Source organism: Pogona vitticeps, chromosome 9 (assembly GCF_051106095.1).
Source record: "Pogona vitticeps strain Pit_001003342236 chromosome 9, PviZW2.1, whole genome shotgun sequence".
NCBI classification, from domain to species: Eukaryota; Metazoa; Chordata; class Lepidosauria; order Squamata; family Agamidae; genus Pogona; species Pogona vitticeps.
The window spans coordinates 23,093,965-23,117,915 of record NC_135791.1 but is presented as its reverse complement, the minus strand read 5'-3'; the positions used below and the strand labels follow the sequence as shown (position 1 = coordinate 23,117,915).

Genomic DNA, 23,951 nt, shown 5'->3' with positions numbered 1-23,951 from the left:
ATGTCGGTTTTGACTGGATAACAACAAGGGCAGCCAAACCAATTCACTCATCCCTGATGGGTGTCCATCCTATGCCATTCCCGGCAATGCCTCCCAGAGGAAAATTGTGGTGGCATCTGGGTGTGTGCCCATTCCTATCCTGCAGGTTCTTCCATGTATGGCTGGATGTGCCCGGAGCATAAGAATAGGTCCAATATGGTGGCATTTTTATTGCATCACCTAAAATTCAAGGCAGGTTCCTCTGGAGACAGACATAACAGTGGTCTGGAAGTAGTGACCACAAAGACAACAGAACTGTGTTTTTTAAAAGAAAATATTGTTTGCACTAGTTTATTCCCCACTTCCTCTAAGACAAGTCCTGACTTCCTTTCTGACAAGAAGCAGAGATTCTGGTCCGGGGCTGATTAAATCCTAGTGCTACTGGCAGATCCTCCAGTGATTTCTCTCCTATACCTTTTCTGTCTAACGCTGCTTGTTTATTTAAAGTATTTATCAAATGGTTCTGGATATGTCTTTTGCCCTCCAGAGCCCCCCAAATCGATGTGCAGCGAAGGATAGGAAAGCCTTCTTTGAAACAGATGTAAAAGATTCCACCAGGAAATGTTAAACAGATTAAAAATAATTATGAAAACCAGACTTCTCTTCAGAGTTTCACAACTGAGACGGAACTGCAGAAAAAAACTGTGTCTCTCAGTTTCTCCGTTAGGGGTTTCTGGAGTGGTGAGACATGAAACAGGGCCTCTGTGGAAGATCTCAAATTCTGAGCAAGCTCACATCAAAGTGGCCTTATAGATATATTTGCCCCAACCGAGCCACTTAGTGTTTTATAGGCTGCAACCAGGGCCTTGAATCCGGTTCAGAAACAAATCAGAAGTCATCATCTTTGTTTGAGGACAGGCGATACAAGATCTCTGATGATGTGTACACCAGACAACAGCATGGCCATCATATTCTGCACTCATTGTAGCTGCTGAACGTTTTCAAGAGGCAGCCCCATGTACAGCACATTAAGTAGCCTAACCAGAAGGTCATTACAGCATGGATCGCGGCGAACAAATCCACATTCATTAGTTCAGATCCAAGAGGGGTTTTTGGAGTTGACTTTCCCAACTCCAACATTCCCCCGTACCTTCTGGAAGTGCACACATGTTCTGCCCCGTCATCTGTGTTCTGAGTGGTATGTGTTTCAAGGAAGGGCTGGAGTAGATGTTTTGCATGCCAAAGATTATAAATTTTATCTCTGACATCCTAATCTGAAAGGCTGGGAGAAGCATTTGCTTGAGGCCCTGGATCTCTGTTGCCAATAAGGACTTGATTGCTTCCCCAAACTACTGTAGAGTTCCCGGTTATGGTTTCCATACCAGCTGGAAATGGAATTCAGAAAGAGAGTTTCTGATATTTGGCTACACTATCCAGCAATGATTGCCTTCCATGTCCAAAGTCCTTCTGTGTTATACATTTTCAAAACAGGTCTATTCTCTATTCAGCAAAGGGCGAGAATCAGCAGCCTGTCTTTCTTTCGACACATGCTGTTTGTACGAAATGATGGACTGCCCACTTCCTGTGTCCAATTCATGTGCCTTAGCAATAAATAAAAATTCTCAGCTAGGGCCGGGCCCTGATTCCAATCAAATCCGAGTGCCAGGAATCAACTCTCAAAAATTCACAGGACGATAAATCAGAATACACTGAAATCGGAGGAGCTCATAATGTTCCTTTGCTTTTTTTTAAAAGGGAAGAAAAAAGAGTTGGCAGTTCAAAGAGCTAGGAACATCTGGTTCACAGGCGCTGCACAGAAATCGACTGGACGGGGCACACCAGCAAAGCCTTTGAGGAAGCAATTATGCTGCCTCCATTCATGGAATTTTGAAAGGGTTTTAGGCACTGGCCTGAATCCTGTCGCGTAGCTGCGCTGGTGTGACTCAGACTCGCATAAATGACATTGAAATCCACAAAACTGTGGAAACAGTATCCAGTGAAAAGTTCTATGGGTGGTGGTGCGAAACTTTTTGCACGGCCGGATTGCATAATTAGTTGTGCAACACCATAGAGTGGTGCAATTTCTTGGTATAATTTCCGGGGAACCTTTGGACATATACATTTATTCTACATAATTCGAGACAGGGATTTGGGCCATTCCTATCCTGCAGTGGGAACCCAGTCATGTTTTCCAATACCTTTCCATCAGATTCTTCCTCCCTCCCATCATTCCACCAAGAAGGGAAAGAAGGTAATGACAAGGATGAAAGCTAGAAGCTTGCAACTAGTCATAGGAAAGTAACATATATATTTGCAGATACACCAAGCTATAATATCTACCAAGCATTTGATGCATGAGTCCCTAGGTGGCTGGTCTAGGAAACAGCAAATAGAGAGCATGTGTGTTCAGAAAATTTTTTATGATATTCTCTTTCATAAATCTGTATTGTGTCATCTTTCTTCAGGACACAGTGTTACAGAAACCCTCTTTTCTTTTTTTTAAAAAAACCCTACACTGTCCTTCTCACTTGAGCTCATTCTGGTGGAGGAATCTTTCCTTCTTTAAAGGGAATTCAGGGGTGGGGGAATTCCTCCATTTGCAATTGAATTCCAACATATTAGTTTCATGTGTTTGCCGTAGTTGGACCCGATGAGCCTGTAATTGAGCCAAAAACGAACATTTATTACGAACACTCAGACATCAGGCTCTCCTGCAAAGCGAACGCCTTTCCTGACCCAACATATATGTGGTTTCTCAACGGGAGAAGCCATAGCAGTGGAAGTGATCTGCTTATCCGAGATGTTACTTGGCAGGAGTCTGGGAATTATACCTGTCAAGCAACACACGTACTTACTCACAAGATGGCAAATGCCTCTGTGGAGATTGAGGTGCTGGGTGAGTAGCCGAAAAGTGGCTATCTGTTGCCACAGCTTCAGCCACGCGATCTGTCTGATACTTCTCTAGCTACCCTGTCTACTGATTGTGCCCTCCTGTCACGTTTGGTGGCTCACATCTTCTGTTTACATTCATGACTTGTATCTCCCGAGATTGACTTGTCATCTGTCATGTTGTGATTCCACTGAACTTTCTTTGAGTAGCTGATTCAGTTTCATCCTGATTGGCCTTTACTTTTCCTGTCTTTTTTTTTTCCTCTGAGAGTCCATCCATTCTTGAGAAGTTTCATTTTCATTCATCTCCCTTGCTGATCCCCAATTGTCTTTCATACATACATGCTGCTTTTGCCTAGAATTTTTTTAAAAAAATGAGTTACACACCGTACAGGGAATGGTGCTTCCATTTATTCCGGTACGGTTCATGAATGATGCTTTAAAAAAGATACATAGGAAGGGCAGTTTAAATTGGGATCACGGAGGAGCACCTCTAGAAAGAAATAGGTGGAGATTCTCCAAATGTCCGTGTTGAATAAATTCCCATATACAAGCAGGTGGGTGAGTTTCATAAAATTTAGGCCTCAATAATCAGGAAAGACAGATCACAACGTGAACACAGCTTCTGTACCAGCTGGTCACAGAAAGATTTTAGAACTTGATAGTTCATACAACATATTTTGTTCAAGGAATTAAGTTGCTTAATCCACTCTCTTTGCCACTTTGTGATTTTAATTTGTTTGAATTTTATTTATATTTTATATATGTCTCTCGTTTTAAACTGTGCAATGCTCTATCCAGGAAAGAACAAGTTAAAAAATGGTAATCCATAGCAGCTTATCGTAAAATACATACTTTAATCATAAAAATGTCACTATACTCCATTTTTTGCCTCTCTTGTTCTAGTTTTTTTTTAAAGTTGCATCTTTCTTTATATTCTACACATGAATACAAAGAGATATTATCACTGACTTAGCCCTGCTGTATTCACTGCAGTCAGCATTGAGTGGAAGCATTTGAGAACCTTCTGAGCTTCCTACGTCAGGTTCCATTCTTCCATAAAGCATGTTGCATATCTGAAGTCATTATCATCTACCAATTATCATTCTATCAGCCATTGGTGGTTTATACATCTGATCTATGTGGTGCAGGATATTTTTCAACCCATCTCTTTATCCTTTGATCAATTTTATTATTCCTGTTTCTCTTAGTATCTGTACTCCTTGATAGACACTAAAAAGGCTTAAATCTGGGGATGGTGGTACTGGTGGCATAGCATGAGAAGAAATATGGAGCTTCTTCCCCAATTTTCTGTTCTTGCAGGTAATGTATATAATGTCACCATCACTGGCCCATTTTATGCGGAAGAAAACCAGGAGGTCACTTTGACCTGCCATTCTGAAGGCACCGATGTGTCTTACTACTGGCTTAAGGGAAAGCAGTCGATCCAAGCAACAGAAAGTGTCTTTCTGGAGAACAACACGCTGACGCTGAACCCCACCACCAGGGATGATGCGGCCAACTATACATGCTATGGGAACAACAGCTTCTCTTCCAACTCCAGTGAGCCTCACTGGCTGGAAGTCTTCTGTAAGTCAGACTGCATCTGAACAACAGCAGATTAAGGGCGACCCATACTGTAGGCCCAGTCCATAGTCAGTGGAGGATAGCATTTCCTATCAGATAAAACGCATACCTGCAGCCCAAGGCAAACTCAACATGGCTGATTTCAGGTGGGAAGAAAAATGGGGAGAAATCCTATTGGTAGCTTTCCAAACGTCTTCTAAGCAGTATGTGAAACCTGTGGTTTGGTACCGAAACTGCATACAATGTCCAGGAGATTCCCCTTATTGCTGGTAGTCAACACAATTGTTGTTCAAGACAAAGTCTAGTTCCCAGTCGCCTAGTACACAGAATCCAGGATCCACCATTTGACTTCCGTTGCCGCAATATAGGGGCCGTGGGCTTGCTTTCAACATGGCCAGAACTGAATAATACCAAAGTAGCCTGACCTTTTCCAACGTGTGTCTTTCCTACATTTACTCCAGATGGGCCTGATGAACCCTCAATTCAACCCAATAGGAGTGTTTATCAAGCATTTGAGACCCTCAGCCTCTCTTGCTCTGCCAACTCCAACCCACCTGCCAATTATTCTTGGTATCACAATGAACAACCACTGGAACATGGGAACACATCTCAACTCGTGATCCCGTCTCTTTCTCCGAGCGATAATGGCAGTTATACCTGCAATGCCACCAATAGTTACACAGGCCTGTTCAGTGCCACCGACCTGGAGATCACAATTCTGAGTGAGTGGCTTAGATGCCCAAGGAGCCGGAATAGCTCTGCAGCTGGGGCATCTTTCCCTTATGATGCTGTCCTGTTGTCTTTTGGCTTTCTGTCCTTATGGGATGGTTCTTTCGTGGGACGCGCTGATGAGTAGATTTCTTTTTAAATCTTCTTTCCAAATGGACCTTGGCTCTGTTACTCTTCTGTCAGAACTCAATGCTTCTGTACCCAGTGCTTGTTCTTCGGTTTTAAATGTCTAGACGCTTATTTTAAATCCACAGATCTTTATTAGCTCTTTGCATGTCGTTCATATATGGACCAAAATTTACCACAGTGCCTATCATTCCTTTACCTGACTCTCTTTTCTAGCTTTTTTTTTTTTTTTTTTTTTTTTGATATCCTGTCACTTCCCTGTCTTCCGATCAGACGTCTTGTGGTGATTATTCCAACTCACTTCTTAGGGGATCACAATTCACGGTGATCCTCGTGGTGTTTTCCACAGATCAAGCTGAATTATTTAGTTTTGCACTGTCCTGATCTGGGTGGAAGCTGTGGTACCCCACAAGAAGAAACATGGAGCTCCTTCTACGATTTTTCTGTCCCTACAGGCAGTGTCAATACCATTACCATCACTGGTCCATCATATGTGGTAGAGAACCAGGAGGTCACTTTGACCTGCCATTCTGAAGGCACCGATGTGTCTTACTACTGGCTTAAGGGAAACCAGTCCATCCAAGCAGCAGAAGGTGTCTTTCTGGAGAACAACAAGCTGACTCTGAACCCCACCACCAGGGATGATGCGGCCAACTATACGTGCTATGGGAACAACAGCTTCTCTTCCAACTCCAGTGAGCCTCACTGGCTGGAAGTCTTCTGTAAGTCTAGTCAGACTGCACCTGACCAACAGCCGATTACGGGTGACCCATGCTGTAGGCCCAGTCCATAGTCGGTGGTGGATAGAATTTCCTATCAGATAAAAAACACCTCTGGAGCCCAAGCCAAACTCAACTTGGCTGATTCCAGGTGGGAATAAAAATGGGCAGAAATCTGTACACTGTCCTGTTGGTAGCTTTCCAAACATCTTCTAAGCAGTACGTGAACCCTGTGGTTTGGTTCCAAAACTGCACACAATGTGCAGAAGATTCCCCTTATTGCTGGTAGTCAACACAGTTGTTGTTCAAGACAAAGTCTAGTTCCCAGTCGCCTAGTAGACTGAATCCAGGATTCACCCTTTGACTTCTGTTGCCGCAATATAGGGGCCGTGGGCTTCCTTTCAACATGGCCAGAACTGAGTCATACCAAAGTAGCCTGACCTTTTCCAACATGTGTCTTTCCTACATTTACTCCAGATGGGCCCGATGAACCCTCAATTCAACCCAATAGGAGTGTTTATCAAGCATTTGAGACCCTCAGCCTCTCTTGCTCTGCCAACTCCAACCCACCTGCCAATTATTCTTGGTATCACAATGAACAACCACTGGAACATGGGAACACATCTCAACTCGTGATCCCGTCTCTTTCTCCGAGCGATAATGGCAGTTATACCTGCAATGCCACCAATAGTTACACAGGCCTGTTCAGTGCCACCGACCTGGAGATCACAATTCTGAGTGAGTGGCTTAGATGCCCAAGGAGCCGGAATAGCTCTGCAGCTGGGGCATCTTTCCCTTATGATGCTGTCCTGTTGTCCTTTTGGCTTTCTGTCCTTATGGGATGGTTCTTTTGTGGGACGCGCTGATGAGTAGATTTCTTTTTATATCTTCTTTCCAAATGGACCTTGGCTCTGTTACTCTTCTGTCAGAACTCAATGCTTCTGTACCCAGTGCTTGTTCTTCGGTTTTAAATGTCTAGACGCTTATTTTAAATCCACAGATCTTTATTAGCTCTTTGCATGTCGTTCATATATGGACCAAAATTTACCACAGTGCCTATCATTCCTTTACCTGACTCTCTTTTCTAGCTTTTTTTTTTTTTTTTTTTTTTGATATCCTGTCACTTCCCTGTCTTCCGATCAGACGTCTTGTGGTGATTATTCCAACTCACTTCTTAGGGGATCACAATTCACGGTGATCCTCGTGGTGTTTTCCACAGATCAAGCTGAATTATTTAGTTTTGCACTGTCCTGATCTGGGTGGAAGCTGTGGTACCCCACAAGAAGAAACATGGAGCTCCTTCTACGATTTTTCTGTCCCTACAGGCAGTGTCAATACCATTACCATCACTGGTCCATCATATGTGGTAGAGAACCAGGAGGTCACTTTGACCTGCCATTCTGAAGGCACCGATGTGTCTTACTACTGGCTTAAGGGAAACCAGTCCATCCAAGCAGCAGAAGGTGTCTTTCTGGAGAACAACAAGCTGACTCTGAACCCCACCACCAGGGATGATGCGGCCAACTATACGTGCTATGGGAACAACAGCGTCTCTTCCAACTCCAGTGAGCCTCACTGGCTGGAAGTCTTCTGTAAGTCTAGTCAGACTGCACCTGACCAACAGCCGATTACGGGCGACCCATGCTGTAGGCCCAGTCCATAGTCGGTGGTGGATAGAATTTCCTATCAGATAAAAAACACCTCTGGAGCCCAAGCCAAACTCAACTTGGCTGATTTCAGGTGGGAATAAAAATGGGCAGAAATCTATACACTGTCCTGTTGGTAGCTTTCCAAACGTCTTCTAAGCAGTACGTGAACCCTGTGGTTTGGTTCCAAAACTGCACACAATGTGCAGAAGATTTCCCTTATTGTTGGTAGTCAGCACAATTGTTGTTAAAGACAAAGTCTAGTTCCCAGTCGCCTAGTACACAGAATCCAGGATCCACCATTTGACTTCCGTTGCCGCAATATAGGGGCCGTGGGCTTCCTTTCAACATGGCCAGAACTGAGTCATACCAAAGTAGCCTGACCTTTTCCAACATGTGTCTTTCCTACATTTACTCCAGATGGGCCCGATGAACCCTCAATTCAACCCAATAGGAGTGTTTATCAAGCATTTGAGACCCTCAGCCTCTCTTGCTCTGCCAACTCCAACCCACCTGCCAATTATTCTTGGTATCACAATGGACAGCCACTGGAACACGGGAACACATCTCAACTCATGATCCCGTCTCTTTCTCCGAGCGATAACGGCAGTTATACCTGCAATGCCACCAATAGTTACACGGGCCTGTTCAGTGCCACCGACCTGGAGATCACAATTCTGAGTGAGTGGCTTAGATGCCCAAGGAGCCGGAATAGCTCTGTAGCTGGGGCATCTTTCCCTTATGATGCTGTCCTGTTGTCCTTTTGGCTTTCTGTCCTTATGGGATGGTTCTTTTGTGGGACGCGCTGATGAGTAGATTTCTTTTTATATCTTCTTTCCAAATGGACCTTGGCTCTGTTACTCTTCTGTCAGAACTCAATGCTTCTGTACCCAGTGCTTCTTCTTCAGTTTTCAATGTCTAGACGCTTAGTTTAAATCCACAGATCTTTATTAGCTCTTTGCATGTCATTCATATATGGACCAAAATTTACCACAGAGCCTATCATTCCTTTACCTGACTCTCTTTTCTAGCTTTTTTTTTTTTTTTTTTTTTTGGATATCCTGTCACTTCCCTGTCTTCCGATCAGACGTCTTGTGGTGATTATTCCAACTCAGTTCTTAGGGGATCACAATTCTTGGTGATCCTCGTGGTGTTTTCCACAGATCAAGCTGAATTATTTAGTTTTGCACTGTCCTGCTCTGGGTGGAAGCAGTGGTACCCCACAAGAAGAAACATGGAGCTCCTTCTACAAATTTTCTGTCCCTACAGGCAGTGTCAATACCATTACCATCACTGGTCCATCATATGTGGTAGAGAACCAGGAGGTCACTTTGACCTGCCATTCTGAAGGCACCGATGTGTCTTACTACTGGCTTAAGGGAAACCAGTCCATCCAAGCAGCAGAAGGTGTCTTTCTGGAGAACAACAAGCTGACTCTGAACCCCACCACCAGGGATGATGCGGCCAACTATACGTGCTATGGGAACAACAGCTTCTCTTCCAACTCCAGTGAGCCTCACTGGCTGGAAGTCTTCTGTAAGTCTAGTCAGACGGGATCTGACCGACAGCAGATTATGGGCGACCCATGCTGTAGGCCCAGTCCATAGTCGGTGGTGGACAGAATTTCCTATCAGATAAAAATTTCCCTGGAGGCCAAGCCAAACTCAACATGGCTGATTTCAGATGGGAATAAAAATGGGCAGAAATCTATACACTGTCCTGTTGGTAGCTTTCCAAACGTCTTCTAAGCAGTACGTGAACCCCGTGGTTTGGTTCCAAAACTGCACACAATGTGCAGAAGATTTCCCTTATTGCTGGTAGTCAGCACAATTGTTGTTAAAGACAAAGTCTAGTTCCCAGTCACCTAGTACACAGAATCCAGGATCCACCCTTTGACTTCAGTTGCAACAATATAGGGGCCGTGGGCTTGCTTTCAACATGGCCAAAACTGAGTCATACCAAAGTAGCCTGACCTTTTCCAACGTGTGTCTTTCCTACATTTACTCCAGATGGGCCCGATGAACCCTCAATTCAACCCAATAGGAGTGTTTATCAAGCATTTGAGACCCTCAGCCTCTCTTGCTCTGCCAGCTCCAACCCACCTGCCAATTATTCTTGGTATCACAATGAACAACCACTGGAACACAGGAACACATCTCAACTCGTGATCCCGTCTCTTTCTCCAAGCGATAATGGCACTTATACCTGCAATGCCACCAATAGTTACACGGGCCTGTTCAGTGCCACCGACCTGGAGATCACAATTCTGAGTGAGTGGCTTAGATGCCCAAGGAGCCAGAATAGCTCTGCAGCTGGGGCATCTTTCCCTTCTGACGCTGTCCTGTTGTCCTTTGGGCTTTCTGTCCTTATGGGATGGTTCTTTCGTGGGACGGGCTGATGAGTAGATTTCTTTTTAAATCTTCCTTCCAAATGGACCTGGGCTCTGTTACCCTTCTGTCAGAACTCAATGCTTCTGTACCCAGTGCTTGTTCTTCAGTTTTAAATGTCTAGACGCTTAGTTCAAATCCACAGATCTTTATTAACTCTTTGCATGTGGTTCACATATGGACCAAAATTTACCACGGTGCCTATCATTCCTTTACCTGACTCTCTTTTGTAGCTTTTTTTTTTTTTTTTTGGATATCCTGTCACTTCCCTGTCTTCCGATCAGACGTCTTGTGGTGATTATTCCAACTCACTTCTTAGGGGATCACAATTCTTGGTGATCCTCGTGGTGTTTTCCACAGATCAAGCTGAATTATTTAGTTTTGCACTGTCCTGCTCTGGGTGGAAGCAGTGGTACCCCACAAGAAGAAACATGGAGCTCCTTCTACGATTTTTCTGTCCCTACAGGCAGTGTCAATACCATTACCATCACTGGTCCATCATATGTGGTAGAGAACCAGGAGGTCACTTTGACCTGCCATTCTGAAGGCACCGATGTGTCTTATTACTGGCTTAAGGGAAACCAGTCCATCCAAGCAGCAGAAGGTGTCTTTCTGGAGAACAACAAGCTGACGCTGAACCCCACCACCAGGGATGATGCGGCCAACTATACGTGCTACGGGAACAACAGCTTCTCTTCCAACTCCAGTGAGCCTCACTGGCTGGAAGTCTTCTGTAAGTCTAGTCAGACTGCACCTGACCAACAGCCACTTATGGACGACCCATGCTGTAGTCCCAGTCCATAGTCGGTGGTGGATAGAATTTATTTGCATGATCAGATAAGATGCACCTTTGGAGTCCACACCAAAGCCAACGTGGCTGTTTTCAGGAAGGAAGAGAAAAGGATAGAAATATATGCACTGTTCTGGCTGTAACCTTCGTACTCCTAGGCAATATGTGGCAGTCTGTAGATTTGGTACTCATGCTGCATGTCGGGTGGAAACGATCTCCTTTGTTCACTGTTGGGAACAGGATCATTGTTAATGTCATACAGTGATTGCGGATAGGGTGGTTTTCAGTATACAGGATCTCTTATTTCACTTCAGTTGCCGAAGTCTGTAAGCCACATGGCTTGCATTTAGGCACAAATGGGCTAATCTTCAGCTTCATTTGCACTATATTTCAGTCAAATCAGTGGGCCTCTTAGGATGCTGTAGAGATCGACTCATCCCCATCGAGGACAACTTTGTTCTTCAGAAAATGAATACTAAAGGAAAGGTTGAGAGATAAGAATTGAGCTTGAGGCTCACATCGCCCTAGATAAAAGAAGGGAGGAAGCCTGAAGCTAAGGATCCTTAACATGAGTTACTGTCTTTGTGCACTTTAATGCAACCTTAGCTGCTGCATTCTCTGGGTATCCCCTTGTTAGGAGTGGCTGGGCCTAAAGCATGGATCTCAGAGTAGCGTTAGAAGAAAAATGCTAGGAGCTGTATGTTCTGACGTTAACATAGGCAGACGCGAGCAGTGTCAGAGTCGCCTGACCTTTTCCAACGTGTGTCTTTCCTACATTTACTCCAGATGGGCCTGATGAACCCTTAATTGAACCCAATAGGAGTGTTTATCAAGAGTTTGAGACCCTTAAGCTCTCTTGCTCTGCCAGCTCCAACCCACCTGCCAATTATTCTTGGTATCACAACGGACAGCCACTGGAACACGGGAACACGTCTCAACTCGAGATCCCATCTCTTTCTCTGAGCGATGGTGGCAATTATACCTGCAATGCCACCAATAATTACACAGGCCTTTTCAATGACACCAGCCTGGAGATCAGCATCCTGGGTGAGTGGATGGGGTGTCGGAGTTAGGACTCCAGGATTGTTCGACAGCTGAAGCATATTTCCCTTCTGACTGTCCTGTTGCCATCTTCGCCTCCTGTCCTCTTTGGGTCGTTTTCTTCGGACCCATGCTGACGCCAACATTTTGGTTCAAATCTTTGGAGAGCTTTCTTCGTACCCTGTCAGCTCCCTATCTTTCCATCAGTCTTCTTGTTTTGATTATTCCAGGTCAGTTCTTGGAACGTTCGTGGTCCATGGTGGGTATTTACGTATATATCAAGCTGAATAATGTACCCTTGCATGGTCTACCTTCTAAATCTCTGACGTAGGTAGTCTATTTCTGAACTGCACACTCTTTTTGCCTGTCGGTGTAACAAGATAAGGAATACAAATGATGTTAATGTTCCTGACACTTCTTTTCTTCTCTGTGCAATGTGTTCAAGGCCCTTCCTTCCAGATGTTTGACACTGAGTGTTTCACATCTGTCAGTATAGACCTTGTCAGGCACATGTTCACCATACGTCCTGCGTACTTTATTCTTTTGGTTCCTTACCTGCCTCAGATCTGGGATTGTCCAGATAGAGAACCTCCATTCAAAAACTTTCAGTTTAGTACTATTGCACTTAAAGAAACAAAAAAAAAAAACCCTGCACACAACAACCCTGCGCAAAAATCTAAGAGAAGATCAATTCTAGGGTTTCCTCTTGTCTTTTTTTTTTTTCTTAAGACAGCTGAGATGGGTTAGTAGCTAATGTACACTGCACTAGGAACTTTTTTGATTTAGAGCTAATTTTTTTAAGGGGTAGGGTGTGGAAAATATCCAAGAGTCAAGATCATTCAGCAGGTTTTTAAAGTACTGTAAAGATTTCTTCAAACTTTTTGAAAGACATTTTGTTGGTGCCTTTTCTTAAGTAAATATCGATGCCTTAAGAAAAGAAGGGGGTAGTGTGGAGAGGAATCCAAGTAAGATTGATGCTTAATCAACATCAACCATCACCAATAGGAACAAATGGTCTCTCTGCATGAGTGCTCTGTTACACTTGAGTTCTGTCATCTTGGCTGTCCTTGAGTGAGAATCCAGCACCCATTAGAACCTAAAGAAGGTTCTCTGTACTGTCCTCTCTTTCTACATCTTCAGATTCACTCTTCTGTCCTCCACCATCTTTACCAGGTTCCATCTTACCTTTTGCCCATCACTGAACATTTGATTTCCACTGACTAGCTCTTGGAAATCCAACGAGGGTGATGGACGTGGTCTAAGAACTTTCCTGTGCCCTCACTTTTTCTTTGCACCTGTTGACTTGTTTCTCACTACTGTAGTTGATCAAACTCTTGTGGGTGAACAACCAGCTTCGTTTCCCTGCAACAAATGGATCATACTGGCCAGTCCCAAGCCAGACCTTCAAATCTAGTACAGATTGGCTGCAGTGATGGCACACCCTTAACCACACCATTTCTGTCTTGGATAACACCTCTTCCTCTTCCCCACTCCCCTGTTTTATTTCTCCACAGAATCCGTCACTAATGTCACAATCACCAGTGACCCCATCAAGGTCTTCGAGAACAATAAGACGGTTCTGACTTGCACCTCGGCAGGCACCTCTGTTTCCTACTTTTGGTTAAAAGGGAGCCAGAGTTTGGAGGCTGAAGGACACATCTCCATGACCAACAACAGTCAGGTCCTTACCTTCAATCCAGTGAGCCGGAATGACTCAGACAACTATACCTGCTATGGGAATAACACTTTCTCTAGTAACCACGCCAGCTATGAACTGAATGTTTTCTGTAAGTTTAGTTTTACGATCCAGGGGAAGTTGAGATAAATCTGGGAACAGAGCATGTGGGGGGATTGATGTGTGACCTCAATAGTGCAAGGCTGTAACTTTTAAAGGGGAGCATATAAAGAATTTTGGAGACCAGGATTTCAATCCCTACATAGCCAAGGAAATTCACTGGAGGAGTGGAACTGGGTAAAACCACTCCTTAAATATTACAGAGGCTGATTATATGGGCTATTTGCCCCACTATTTAGAGCATTGACAGGACAGTGATCATATGATGCCCCCAAAGATTGCTTAACCACACCTTTCTGGCCCCTGTTAACGGGCTTCTACATTTCTGGGGCAGGTAGGATCACTCTGGTTTGGGTCGGTTCCAGGGCGTGTCAAGGCTGGAACCAATCCAACACAAGTCTTCCTCCTTCGATTTGCCAATATTTTGAAGTGGCTTAATAATAGTTTGTAATGATGTGCTTCTTCTTGACTTCCTGCCTTTTAATCTCAACCAGCCTCTTCACTCACCCTGCTCTCTCAAGGCTTAATACTAGGCAAAAGATGTACGTACCTATTATGGCTTTATCCTCCGGTGATTCTTTGCAGGAAGGTGCCTCCAAACTAAGTTAGTTGATTTCTCCCATCGAGCTGAATATTTTCCACATCAGCATTTTTCCAATATACTGCCCACTGCTGTATGTGCAGGACTACAACTCATGTGATCCCCATACCCAACTGGATAAAGGATTGTGGGAGTTGTGATTTAACAGATCTGGACGACACCACAGATCTATAATGTAGGAGCTCTTCGTATTTTCAATCAAGGATTGGGTTCTAATCCATCTAAAAACGCTTAAGAGCGAAACCTGAGACCTTCTATATGTATTCAGAGAGGCAGGTGTTTTCTTCCAGGTAAAAGACCCAACATATACCTAAAGTTGTCCTTAACTAGAACCAGGTGTTCTCCCAACTTCAGATATGTGATCTACCTTTTTTTAAAAAAAGAAATTGTTCCACTCCCTGACTTTGCATATTGCTTCCCCCTTTATTAAGCCTACGTCTGGTTTCCTGCAAATGACTCAAGAGCAAGTCCAAAAATAACACGAAATAAGAAAATTTCAATATGGCCCACACCACAGCTAGTTTATTTAACTTCCCATTTTATAATAGCTGTTTCCTGTTTTGCTCTCTATGCCAAAAAACAAAGTCCATTATAGGGACTCCTTGAGAAAACTTACTAAGGCCATTAAGGGTCTCTAAATTGTTGAACCCAGTTATGGATTCTAGGACTTTAGTTTATAGAAACTTGGGAATTCTTGACTACAAACTCCCACATCCCCTCTTCAAAACCACGGGGTACCCGAGAACTAATTGTGTTTAAAACTGGCTTACATCTGTTCTCTCTGAAGTAAAGCAACCCGTGGATGTTCCATATTCCTCAAATAGTCATCTCCTTATGCAGTTCATCTTTCTTGTAGTCTGAATAGAAGGAAAATCACCCTTTAGGTGCTCCTCGCGCAGGCTGTGTGCCAACCCAGCTGTACAATCATGTTGTCTTCCACAAACTTAACTGGCTTTCCAAACTTCTGCCTCTCCTGTGTCTACTTCAGATGGGCCTGATGATCTTGTAATCAGCCCTGATAACCTTTACCATGAGAAGGGCTCCAACCTCAATCTCATCTGTAAAGCTGACTCCAACCCACCTGCAAACTACACATGGTCCATTCAGGAGTCTGTGCAGCAAATCGGGAGCACCCTCTCCCTCATTAATCTGTCATTTAATGACACTGGGAATTATACCTGTGAGGCTTTCAACAATGAGACTGGCTTGAACAGCTTTAAAGTCGTGGAGATCAAGGTTCTGGGTGAGTATTTACAGTACTGCATGCTCCCATAAGCCACATAATTTACTTTTGTCTTGGTAATCCTTCTTTTTTTATGCTAGTGATCTGTACACCTACCACATTTTCTGTTTGCATGAAACCCTTTCTTAATTAGAGTTGACCTCCCCCCCGATCCTTTGGCCTTCTCTTATGCATATTTGGGTATGATTTCTGATCACCCAGCCACATATATTCCTTCATTCACTGTTCTTTGCATGTTTTTTTTTTTTTTTTTTTTTGGCTGGATGTGGTATGACTCCCCATGTCATCATCAGATTCTAGGCATTCAGATTGAAATCAGAAGGTTGTGTTTTTTCTGACATTTCAGTTCCTTGGCAGCCTTCTTGTCTGGTTCCTGTTCATTTTATTCTCAAAACTCTTGTCCTTCCATGGGCATATTCTTATGTCTTAGAACTGGGTCAGAATCTTGATGCAACAGTTCACAAGAACCCTTCAAAGCTGCTGACAATCCTTTGATTCCAAATCGTTCTTTCTGTGTTTTTCTCTATCTCTAGCTCTGGTGCTTTTTTAATTAAAACTGCAAAATCTGTCAAAACGTTCACACACGCAGACACACACAAATGGTATATATATGTTTTAAAAACTGATTTTCTGTTCTCCTTGAATATATTAATGGAGCATGCGTTTTGTGGGTCTTCCCCAGTTGTTCCTATGCCTTCTTGTTCCTTGAAAACTTTCTGCTTCTCCATTCTTCTTTCCCATCAGCAGTCATTGGTAATCCTGCCATTAATGATCCATATGAAAAGTCATTGTGGATCTTCTAGCAATGTTTTAACATCAACAACACCCATTTTGAGGGAGGGGATTTGTGCAACCTTATAAAAATGTCCCAATATGTTCGTGGCGGGTAGATTTTTATTCAAATATTCCACACATAATAATTTTTTTTCAAAATTGGTCTGTGGAAGGTGGGTTCCTCCGGCTTCTCAAAAGGAAGTATTTGTCTCAAACAAAATTATATATCTGTTCAAACTTTAGTCTGGCCAACCTTCATTGGAAGAAAATAGTTTCAGGAAACAGCACAAAGAAGTAATAAAGGTTAAAAGACTTCCCACAGAAATAATGCATTGTGATGTTATATTGCTGGTTGTACTGATTTTAAAATTGCTGTTTTAAGATAATAAGGCTAAATTGATGGCAAAGAAACATTAACACCTGCTTTTGGGGATTTGCTTTTAATGACTAAAATAATTAAAATAAAAATGACTAGTAGTAGGCATCCTTCAGTCTCGAGAGACTATGGTAAATATGAGTAATGACTAGGATTATACTGAGTTAGGGAATATTCCTTGATCTTACACTTATTTTTCACAATAACGTAAAGAACGATTGGATTATGCATAAAGTATCAGATTAAATGTTGGTGACCGTCTTGGTTAGGTAAGACTCATAAGGGGGGAGTACTGTTTCCTCAGCTACTAAGCATTTGTTGTATCAAATCCTGTTGCTGTGGATAACAAAAATATAGCGCTCTATGATAGATATTGGACTGAAGAAACAGAAGATCTGATGATGTTGACTCAACTCCAGTTTTTTATATAGGCAAAGTTCGTTTCTGAGTATGCTGCAGCTTTCTAGCTTCTGTACCTGGAATATCTAAATATTTAGGCCCGTATCTACAAACCTGACTTTAGCTCTTGGTGACCATTTTTTTCTCCCCACCAAAATATTTGAGGACTGTCGTTCTGTGAAACAAATTACAGATCTCTATAGAGAATGCTTATTCTCCAAACGCACTGACAAACGTTGATTCGTAGGATTATTTGGGAGAAGTAAGTGCTAAAGGCCTAGCTTCAGTTTCAAAGAAGCCGTGGATAAAATATTATTGGTAAGCCTCTTCTTTGTGTCTGTGGCCTGTGGCAGGTTTACCCATGCAAGGAAATCTGGCCACCATTTTGCATGCTACACACAATACTATAGCACTGTGGAAATCAAAATGGCTGCTGGAATTAGGATTGCCAGTTCTTAAATTTTGGGTCTGTGATGAAGGTTCTCTTGAAGGATGGTTCTGTATATCATGTTTAGGCCCTGAATTCTGACAGGATGGGATGTTACAGGCTGGGCAACCCTAGCTAGGCCTCGGGTTTCAGACACTATTCCGTGTGCTGGACCAGAAAAAAAAAATAAGAATAAAGAGCATCCATAGTATTGCCAGTAGCCATATGCATGTTTTAAACAGGTAGCATACAATTAAAATAGCTTTGGCTAAGAACTGAAGTGTTGTAATGTGTTGTCACTGGAAGGACAGATCCTGAAGCTGAGGCTTCAAGACTTTGGCCATCTCATGAGAAGAGAAGACTTCTTGGAAAAGACTTTGATGTTAGGAAAGTGTGAGGGCAAGAGGGGAACGGGACGACAGAGGACAAGATGGTTGGACAGTGTTACCGAAGTTTGTTGTGGTTGTTTAGTATCATTTAGTCATGTCCGACTCTTCGTGACCCCTTACCAAAGCAACCAACATGAGTCTGACCCAACTCCGGGAGGCAGCGGAAGACAGGAGGGCTTGATGTGCTCTGGTCCATGGGGTCACGAAGAGTTGGACACAATTTAACAACTAAACAACAACAATGTGCTGTATAACCATGGGCAAAATTATGGTTAGAAGTCAGACTTGGGGGATCAAAGCTGAAACCAGCCTGTCTCATCATAGTCATTTTTTGCATAGTTACATCCATGTGTACAATTTAGACTGAATATTAGCTCATCCACTGGCTCCACATAAAAGGTGGAATTATTATCTTAATCTGGATTTTTTTTCCTCATTAAATAAGAGATCCCAAATAAATCCATCTTGTGTTAGAATGAACTTCTACCTGGGATACTTTTTTTTTAAACTACAAAGGGCAGGCTGTTTGAAAGGGCATAACGTCATGGGGGACAAGAATAGTAACAGGAAATAGAGAGGATTTTGAGATGATTCAAAGTACTGAAGGAGAGACCTGCCAAGCAACTAGGGAACTGAGCTAAGTTTAATACAGTATGTTTGCCAATATAATTTCCCTGCAATGGTTGCAGTGCCTCGTGCGTTGTGCTTGCTAGCCAACTTGGCTGGCATCTGTGACCCAACCCTTCAACTGCTCTGTTCTTTTCCTAACCGTACATGGGAATGACAGATAATGCAGATATCTGTACACATTTCCACAAACTGACAGATAACAAAGTAATAGGTTTTGGTGTTGCTTCAGTTCTTGGGTAAAGAATTCCCCACAGCAGGGAATTCTTCAATTATGTGAGGAAATACACCTCATCCTTCAGAAAGCATATGCTAAGAAGCTCTCCTTTTCTCACTAAATGGCTGACAGTGTATGTTTTTTTAGCACGAGGGGCAAAAAAATAACTGCTAAGGTCTCAGATGGTAGCAGAGCAATTCACAAAGACTACCGGTGTTTGAGACTTGACCGTTCCTCCCCATCGCTGGGAAAAATTGGAATAATTTGTAGAAAACACAAATAGGGAAATAAATGATGCAAAAAGAGAAGTAATCATTCCAGCAGAGAACAAATGATGCAGAATAGAGAGGAAAAAGTAGACATTTGCACAGTAGAAATTTTCCTTGTGCAGGATCATATATTGTTTCATGTGAGGACGTTTTACTGTGCTCTTGCCCTTTTATTGAAAATATAGAGTACCACATTTTGTGTTTGTACTGATTTAAATGCGGTTGCTGTTTCTACCCGCTGTGAGGTGGTTTCCACCTGAAGTGTCAACACTTTAGATTAGCAACGTTTATGACTTGCAGCTTAGTACTTTGTCCATTTACCTTGTTGCTTCCTGGCAGGAGGACCTAATTGTGGCCAAAGTGGATTTGTCTTGTCTGTTTGCTCTGTCTTTCGTTTCCTGGAATGTGCAAATCATTGCCTTCTGCTCCTCCCTTTTGCCTCTAATTCACCCCACCCATACAGTGTCCATCATTTATGAACTCTTTAGATGGCTGTTCAAATACAATAGCACTGGGTTATATATATATATTTTCCTCCTCTCAAACTCTGTAAGTAATGCTGTTAACTTCCTTTCTACTTTCTTGGTGTTTCTCTACTGTAAAACTCGGAAACCTAAAAGGTGAAATAGCATGGTGGCTTCTGTCAGTCATCACTCTGGAGAATATTCCATTTAAAAGATGATTTGCTGATAACGGAGTTCACACTTTGTGTTTGGTCCCAGTTTCTCTGTCTCCCTTTTTCACTTTCTTTGTCTTTTTCTGTCATGTGTTTTAAAGTGTGCTAGTTTCACCAATAGAAGTACTGTATTTTTCCGTGTATAAGACCCCCTCCACTTTTCTAATGCAAAATGAAGAAATCTAAGTGGGGCTTGGCAAGTGTAGGGGGAAAGGGATCAAAGCACTGCAGGATTGCTTTGATCCCTGCTTCCCCCACCACTTGTTTTTTCTCTCTCCCCAGCTAGCTTCTGTGTATAGACGACCCTCAATTTTTAGTCTAAAGATTTCAGACAAAAGTATAGTCTTATACATGGAAAAATGCAGTACAGCTGCTTTTCAGACTTGTTCATGTGTCCATGCTGCTGAAGGACTGAATGCTGGTAATTCTTTGCAGAAACTCTGAGGGAAATGTAACACCCTGTCAATCGACAGTTCTCATTGCTCTTTATTTTCTTTAGAATTCCTCTTGAATGTCTTCATGGACACAAGAGAACCAGTTACCGTATTTTTCGCACTATAAGACGCACTTTTTCCCCACAAAACAGGGTGGTGGAAAGTCTGTGCGTCTTATGGAGCGAAGAAAACAGATTATTTTTTCCTGTTTTCTTCTCCTAAAAATTTGGTGCGTCTTATGGACAGGTGCGTCTTATGGAGCGAAAAATACGGGTAATTTATGTGTGATGTAATTAATTAATTAATTTATCTATGCCATTAAAATATTTTTGAGGAAAAAATTAACAGTTGAAATGTACAAATCACCCTCTTTGGCCTCACTCTTCCTCCTCTTGGCTGCCCCCCCCTTTTGGAGTGGAGCCCAAGAGGTAGCAGCCCATCTGAAAAAGAAATGGCCCTCAGCCCTACAAACACATATTTTAATTATGCAGCACCAGCCCAAAAATGGTTTGCTCCATCTCTGAGCCTTGGCAGACATGGTAGAGGAGTCTCTTACAGTTAATTTCCAAAGTGCCATTATAGATGAGAGGTGTTGGCTTCTGAGCCTGGGAGCCGGGATTGTTGGCTCAAACATCTCTCACAGGAAGGAATCAGCAGTTCCTGGAGCTGCTGCTGGTGGTCTGATCACTTGCTTTCTTCAAGAGAACTATCAGTAACAAGGCGGAAATATAGCACACCTTGTCCTGTTTCTCTAGGATGTTCTGACTGATCCAGAAGAAAAGATAAGAAAATAGTCAGTGGTGATCTTTTCTCAAAAGGACCAACCTGGCTAGCCCAGGGACATTTTGCTGCCGGAGGCTACCCACCTCATGTTTATCTGCTCTTATCCAATGCTGGTCAAGTCGTGCTGGAGGAAGGAAGTTCCTCAAACACCTTTCACCATCTCTAGCCGCAAAAATATAATAACAAGCAAAATAGCTCATAATTTGCTATGTTCCCGTAGCATGCAACAGTTGTCCCATGAACTAGTTGCCTCGCTCTGCCTAATGATAGGGCCGGCTCTGTATATGTACTTAAAGCCTGCTCGTCGCTTATTGAATGTTTTATCATTTTGTTTAATATTAATGGAAGTTGTCCTGGCTTCTGGATATTCTCAAACAGAAGAACATCATATAAAAGAAAGCAAATGTCCTATAGTGCTGGATTTTCTATCTCACTGGATCCTCACAAAGGTCGGAAAGTGTTTTACTACTTCTGCTAGTGATATAAAATGCACAAACCCCAGTTATATATCTCATTCATTACACATTAGCAGCCCACAGCCCACACCGTGTTTTTCCCCTGTAAAATTGTTATGCCTATTTTCCTTTGGCTGAATAAAGTCGTCCAGCACCTTAACAGGAAAAAGGATAAACAGCCAAGAGTAAACACTTGGGGAGTTTAAAGGTAGCTAACCTAATGTATTGCTTAAAAATGAAGACAGGAAAATTTAAAAGTGCATTTTCATAGCAGCCTCTGAGAAATTGCTTTTGATGTCATTTGAGTATTTTTTTCAAGTCACATGGTCACTTACTAGCTCCCACTGCTGATCTTTGGTATTCTGTGGCAGGCATGAAATGGTGGTACTCAGGACTTCCATGCATTTCAGTTCCTTGAACACAACAACAATCATCATCATAAGCACATGCTTCCACAAGATCAGGATGCTGCTCTAAGAACGATGCAACCTGCAACAATATACTGTATTGTGACAATATACAGTATCACGTATTGTATTGACAATATATCACATAGGTTGCAGGAGAAGCCTAAAGTGCTGTTCCTTAATGGCCACACTTGACACAACCTTGGCCAGATTTAGAGGCCACGAGAACACAGGAAGGATGAAACATCTTTGTGTTTTGTGTGCAGAAAAGCTCTCCCAGCCAATCCTGTCGCCTGCGAATTATGTGTCACTCGAGAACGAGAACATCATCTTGTATTGTAACATATCCAGCAGCACCGCTTTCAGCATTTCCTGGTTCAGGAATGGTGAGCCTGTGTCACCAGAGGCAGACATTTCTGAAAATAAGAAAAACCTTACTCTACGTAACTTCACCAGTGCCGATGCAGGGATCTATACATGTGTGGCCAGCAACCAGATCAGCAGTGAAACGAGCAACCCCAGCAGCATAACCTTGGCATGTGAGTAATCCCAGTGCAAGTATGCCTCTCCTCCTCCCTTTGCTGCATGTCTGTAGCAGGAAACGTATCAGTGACACCAAATAAGGTATCACTTCCAAAATGACAAAACCTGAAGCTCAAACTTGCCCAGAACCTGAATCTCCTATTCCCTAATCTTGACGACTAAAGGTAGCTTATTTTGCGGGTGATGCTCACAAGCACCCTTCTCTTCAACCATGTTGTGAAACCGGGTGCTACCGCTGCTTCCCAGTGAACCCTGCTTAGTAGGGTGGTGCATAGACGTTGGGCTTACACAGTGAACAGCTCTTCCCCCTGTTTCCATCTGTTCTCTTTGCCCTGATTCTCTTTCCTTTCCTTTCTAGATGGGCCTGTGGACATTAAAGTGGAGCCAGCAGGTGTCATAACCCTGAAACTAGCTTCCAAGTTGGATCTGCTGTGTTCGGCGGACTCCAACCCTGCAGCAGAGTTTCAGTGGTTTATCAATGGTACTGTCCAGAGTGTGACGAATAACAGATTCAGTGTTGACTCGGTGGCCTGGAAAGATGGAGGGAATTACACCTGTCAGGCCAACAACACCGTCACCAAAAACCATGTCTCGACGTCTGTCATTGTGAAGGTGGCAAACCAGGGTGAGTCCCCAGAACTGACCATTCATCCCCTGTTTGCCACTGGTTCCATCAAATCTCTGAAGTGGCTGAGACCTCCCACACCCAGTTATGCAGGGAAGTGCCCATTCTCACCTAGAGACATAAATTATATTCCTATAAAATAAGATATAACTGAGCCATAAACTTATTTCAAACTAATCTTTAATGACGGCCTGAGTCACGTGGTCAGTAGAGGCTTATGTTTAAGCATCTGCCGTGTTGTCAAAGATGGGGTGTATTGCATAGAGGTGAGTGATCAGGCTGGCAAGAAAAGGGTAGAACAACTTTTTCTCTGTGCCGAGCATAATGACCAAGGAGGTTGCCAGAGAAAATTGTGCCGTCTGTCATACCGAACATGGCCATGTAGCCAGCTGCTGAAAGCAGGATGGGACCTTCCACTCCTCTCCCAACAAGTCACAGATTACTAGCTATTTTTTGGGGATTTATTTGCAAAACTGCCACTCCCCCCTCCAATTCTCCTGTCTTCCTTCTCCAGAAAGTGACACTTGCTACATCTGAACATGTAAGATTGCAGTTAAAGAGATACGATCAGGGTTGGTTAGTGGACTGGTTTCCTTGTACGTTTGTTTATCAGGCTCTGTTCTTGTCTTCTGTACATGAAAGCTAGAAAACCCTGCAGCGCCCTTTGGTTCGTCAGGAGGTGGGGAGGGCTGATTATGGAGGAGTCAACGGTCCTGGCAGTTTTAGCCTCTGTACGAGCTGAATAGGTTTCAGAAGGGTGTAGTCCAAGCATTGCCTGCCATGCAGTCACACATCTCTCTTTTATGGTCACGGTTTCTGGGTTGCTACCCAAGGGCCAGAACTTTCATAAAACCAGCTGCTGTACCAAGAAACAAGGTGACCATGTCTTTGGTGATCTGTTCTCTCTTTCTTTGCCCATTGCTTTGATCCACCCTTCTTTGACAAACCACAGTGGTGCCTCGCAAGACGAATTTAATTCGTTCCGCGGTTAATAGTGTCTTGCGAAAAATTCGTCTTG

General features: G+C 43.1%; 1 protein-coding gene across 1 annotated transcript in view; it reads left to right on the top strand.

Moving 5' to 3' along the window:
* LOC110086761 (hemicentin-1) overlaps positions 1–23,951 on the top strand; it is a 57,870-nt gene that overhangs the window by 22,659 nt on the left and 11,260 nt on the right. The window contains exons 9-23 of the mRNA XM_078379985.1: positions 2,621–2,875; positions 4,192–4,458; positions 4,917–5,177; positions 5,766–6,032; positions 6,507–6,767; positions 7,355–7,621; positions 8,096–8,356; positions 8,945–9,281; positions 9,863–9,945; positions 10,529–10,795; positions 11,639–11,899; positions 13,408–13,680; positions 15,278–15,532; positions 22,032–22,304; positions 22,667–23,071. Of these exons, the coding sequence (XP_078236111.1) occupies positions 2,621–2,875; positions 4,192–4,458; positions 4,917–5,177; positions 5,766–6,032; positions 6,507–6,767; positions 7,355–7,621; positions 8,096–8,356; positions 8,945–9,281; positions 9,863–9,945; positions 10,529–10,795; positions 11,639–11,899; positions 13,408–13,680; positions 15,278–15,532; positions 22,032–22,304; positions 22,667–23,071 (3,993 nt within the window). The remainder of the gene's footprint in view (positions 1–2,620; positions 2,876–4,191; positions 4,459–4,916; positions 5,178–5,765; positions 6,033–6,506; positions 6,768–7,354; positions 7,622–8,095; positions 8,357–8,944; positions 9,282–9,862; positions 9,946–10,528; positions 10,796–11,638; positions 11,900–13,407; positions 13,681–15,277; positions 15,533–22,031; positions 22,305–22,666; positions 23,072–23,951) is intronic.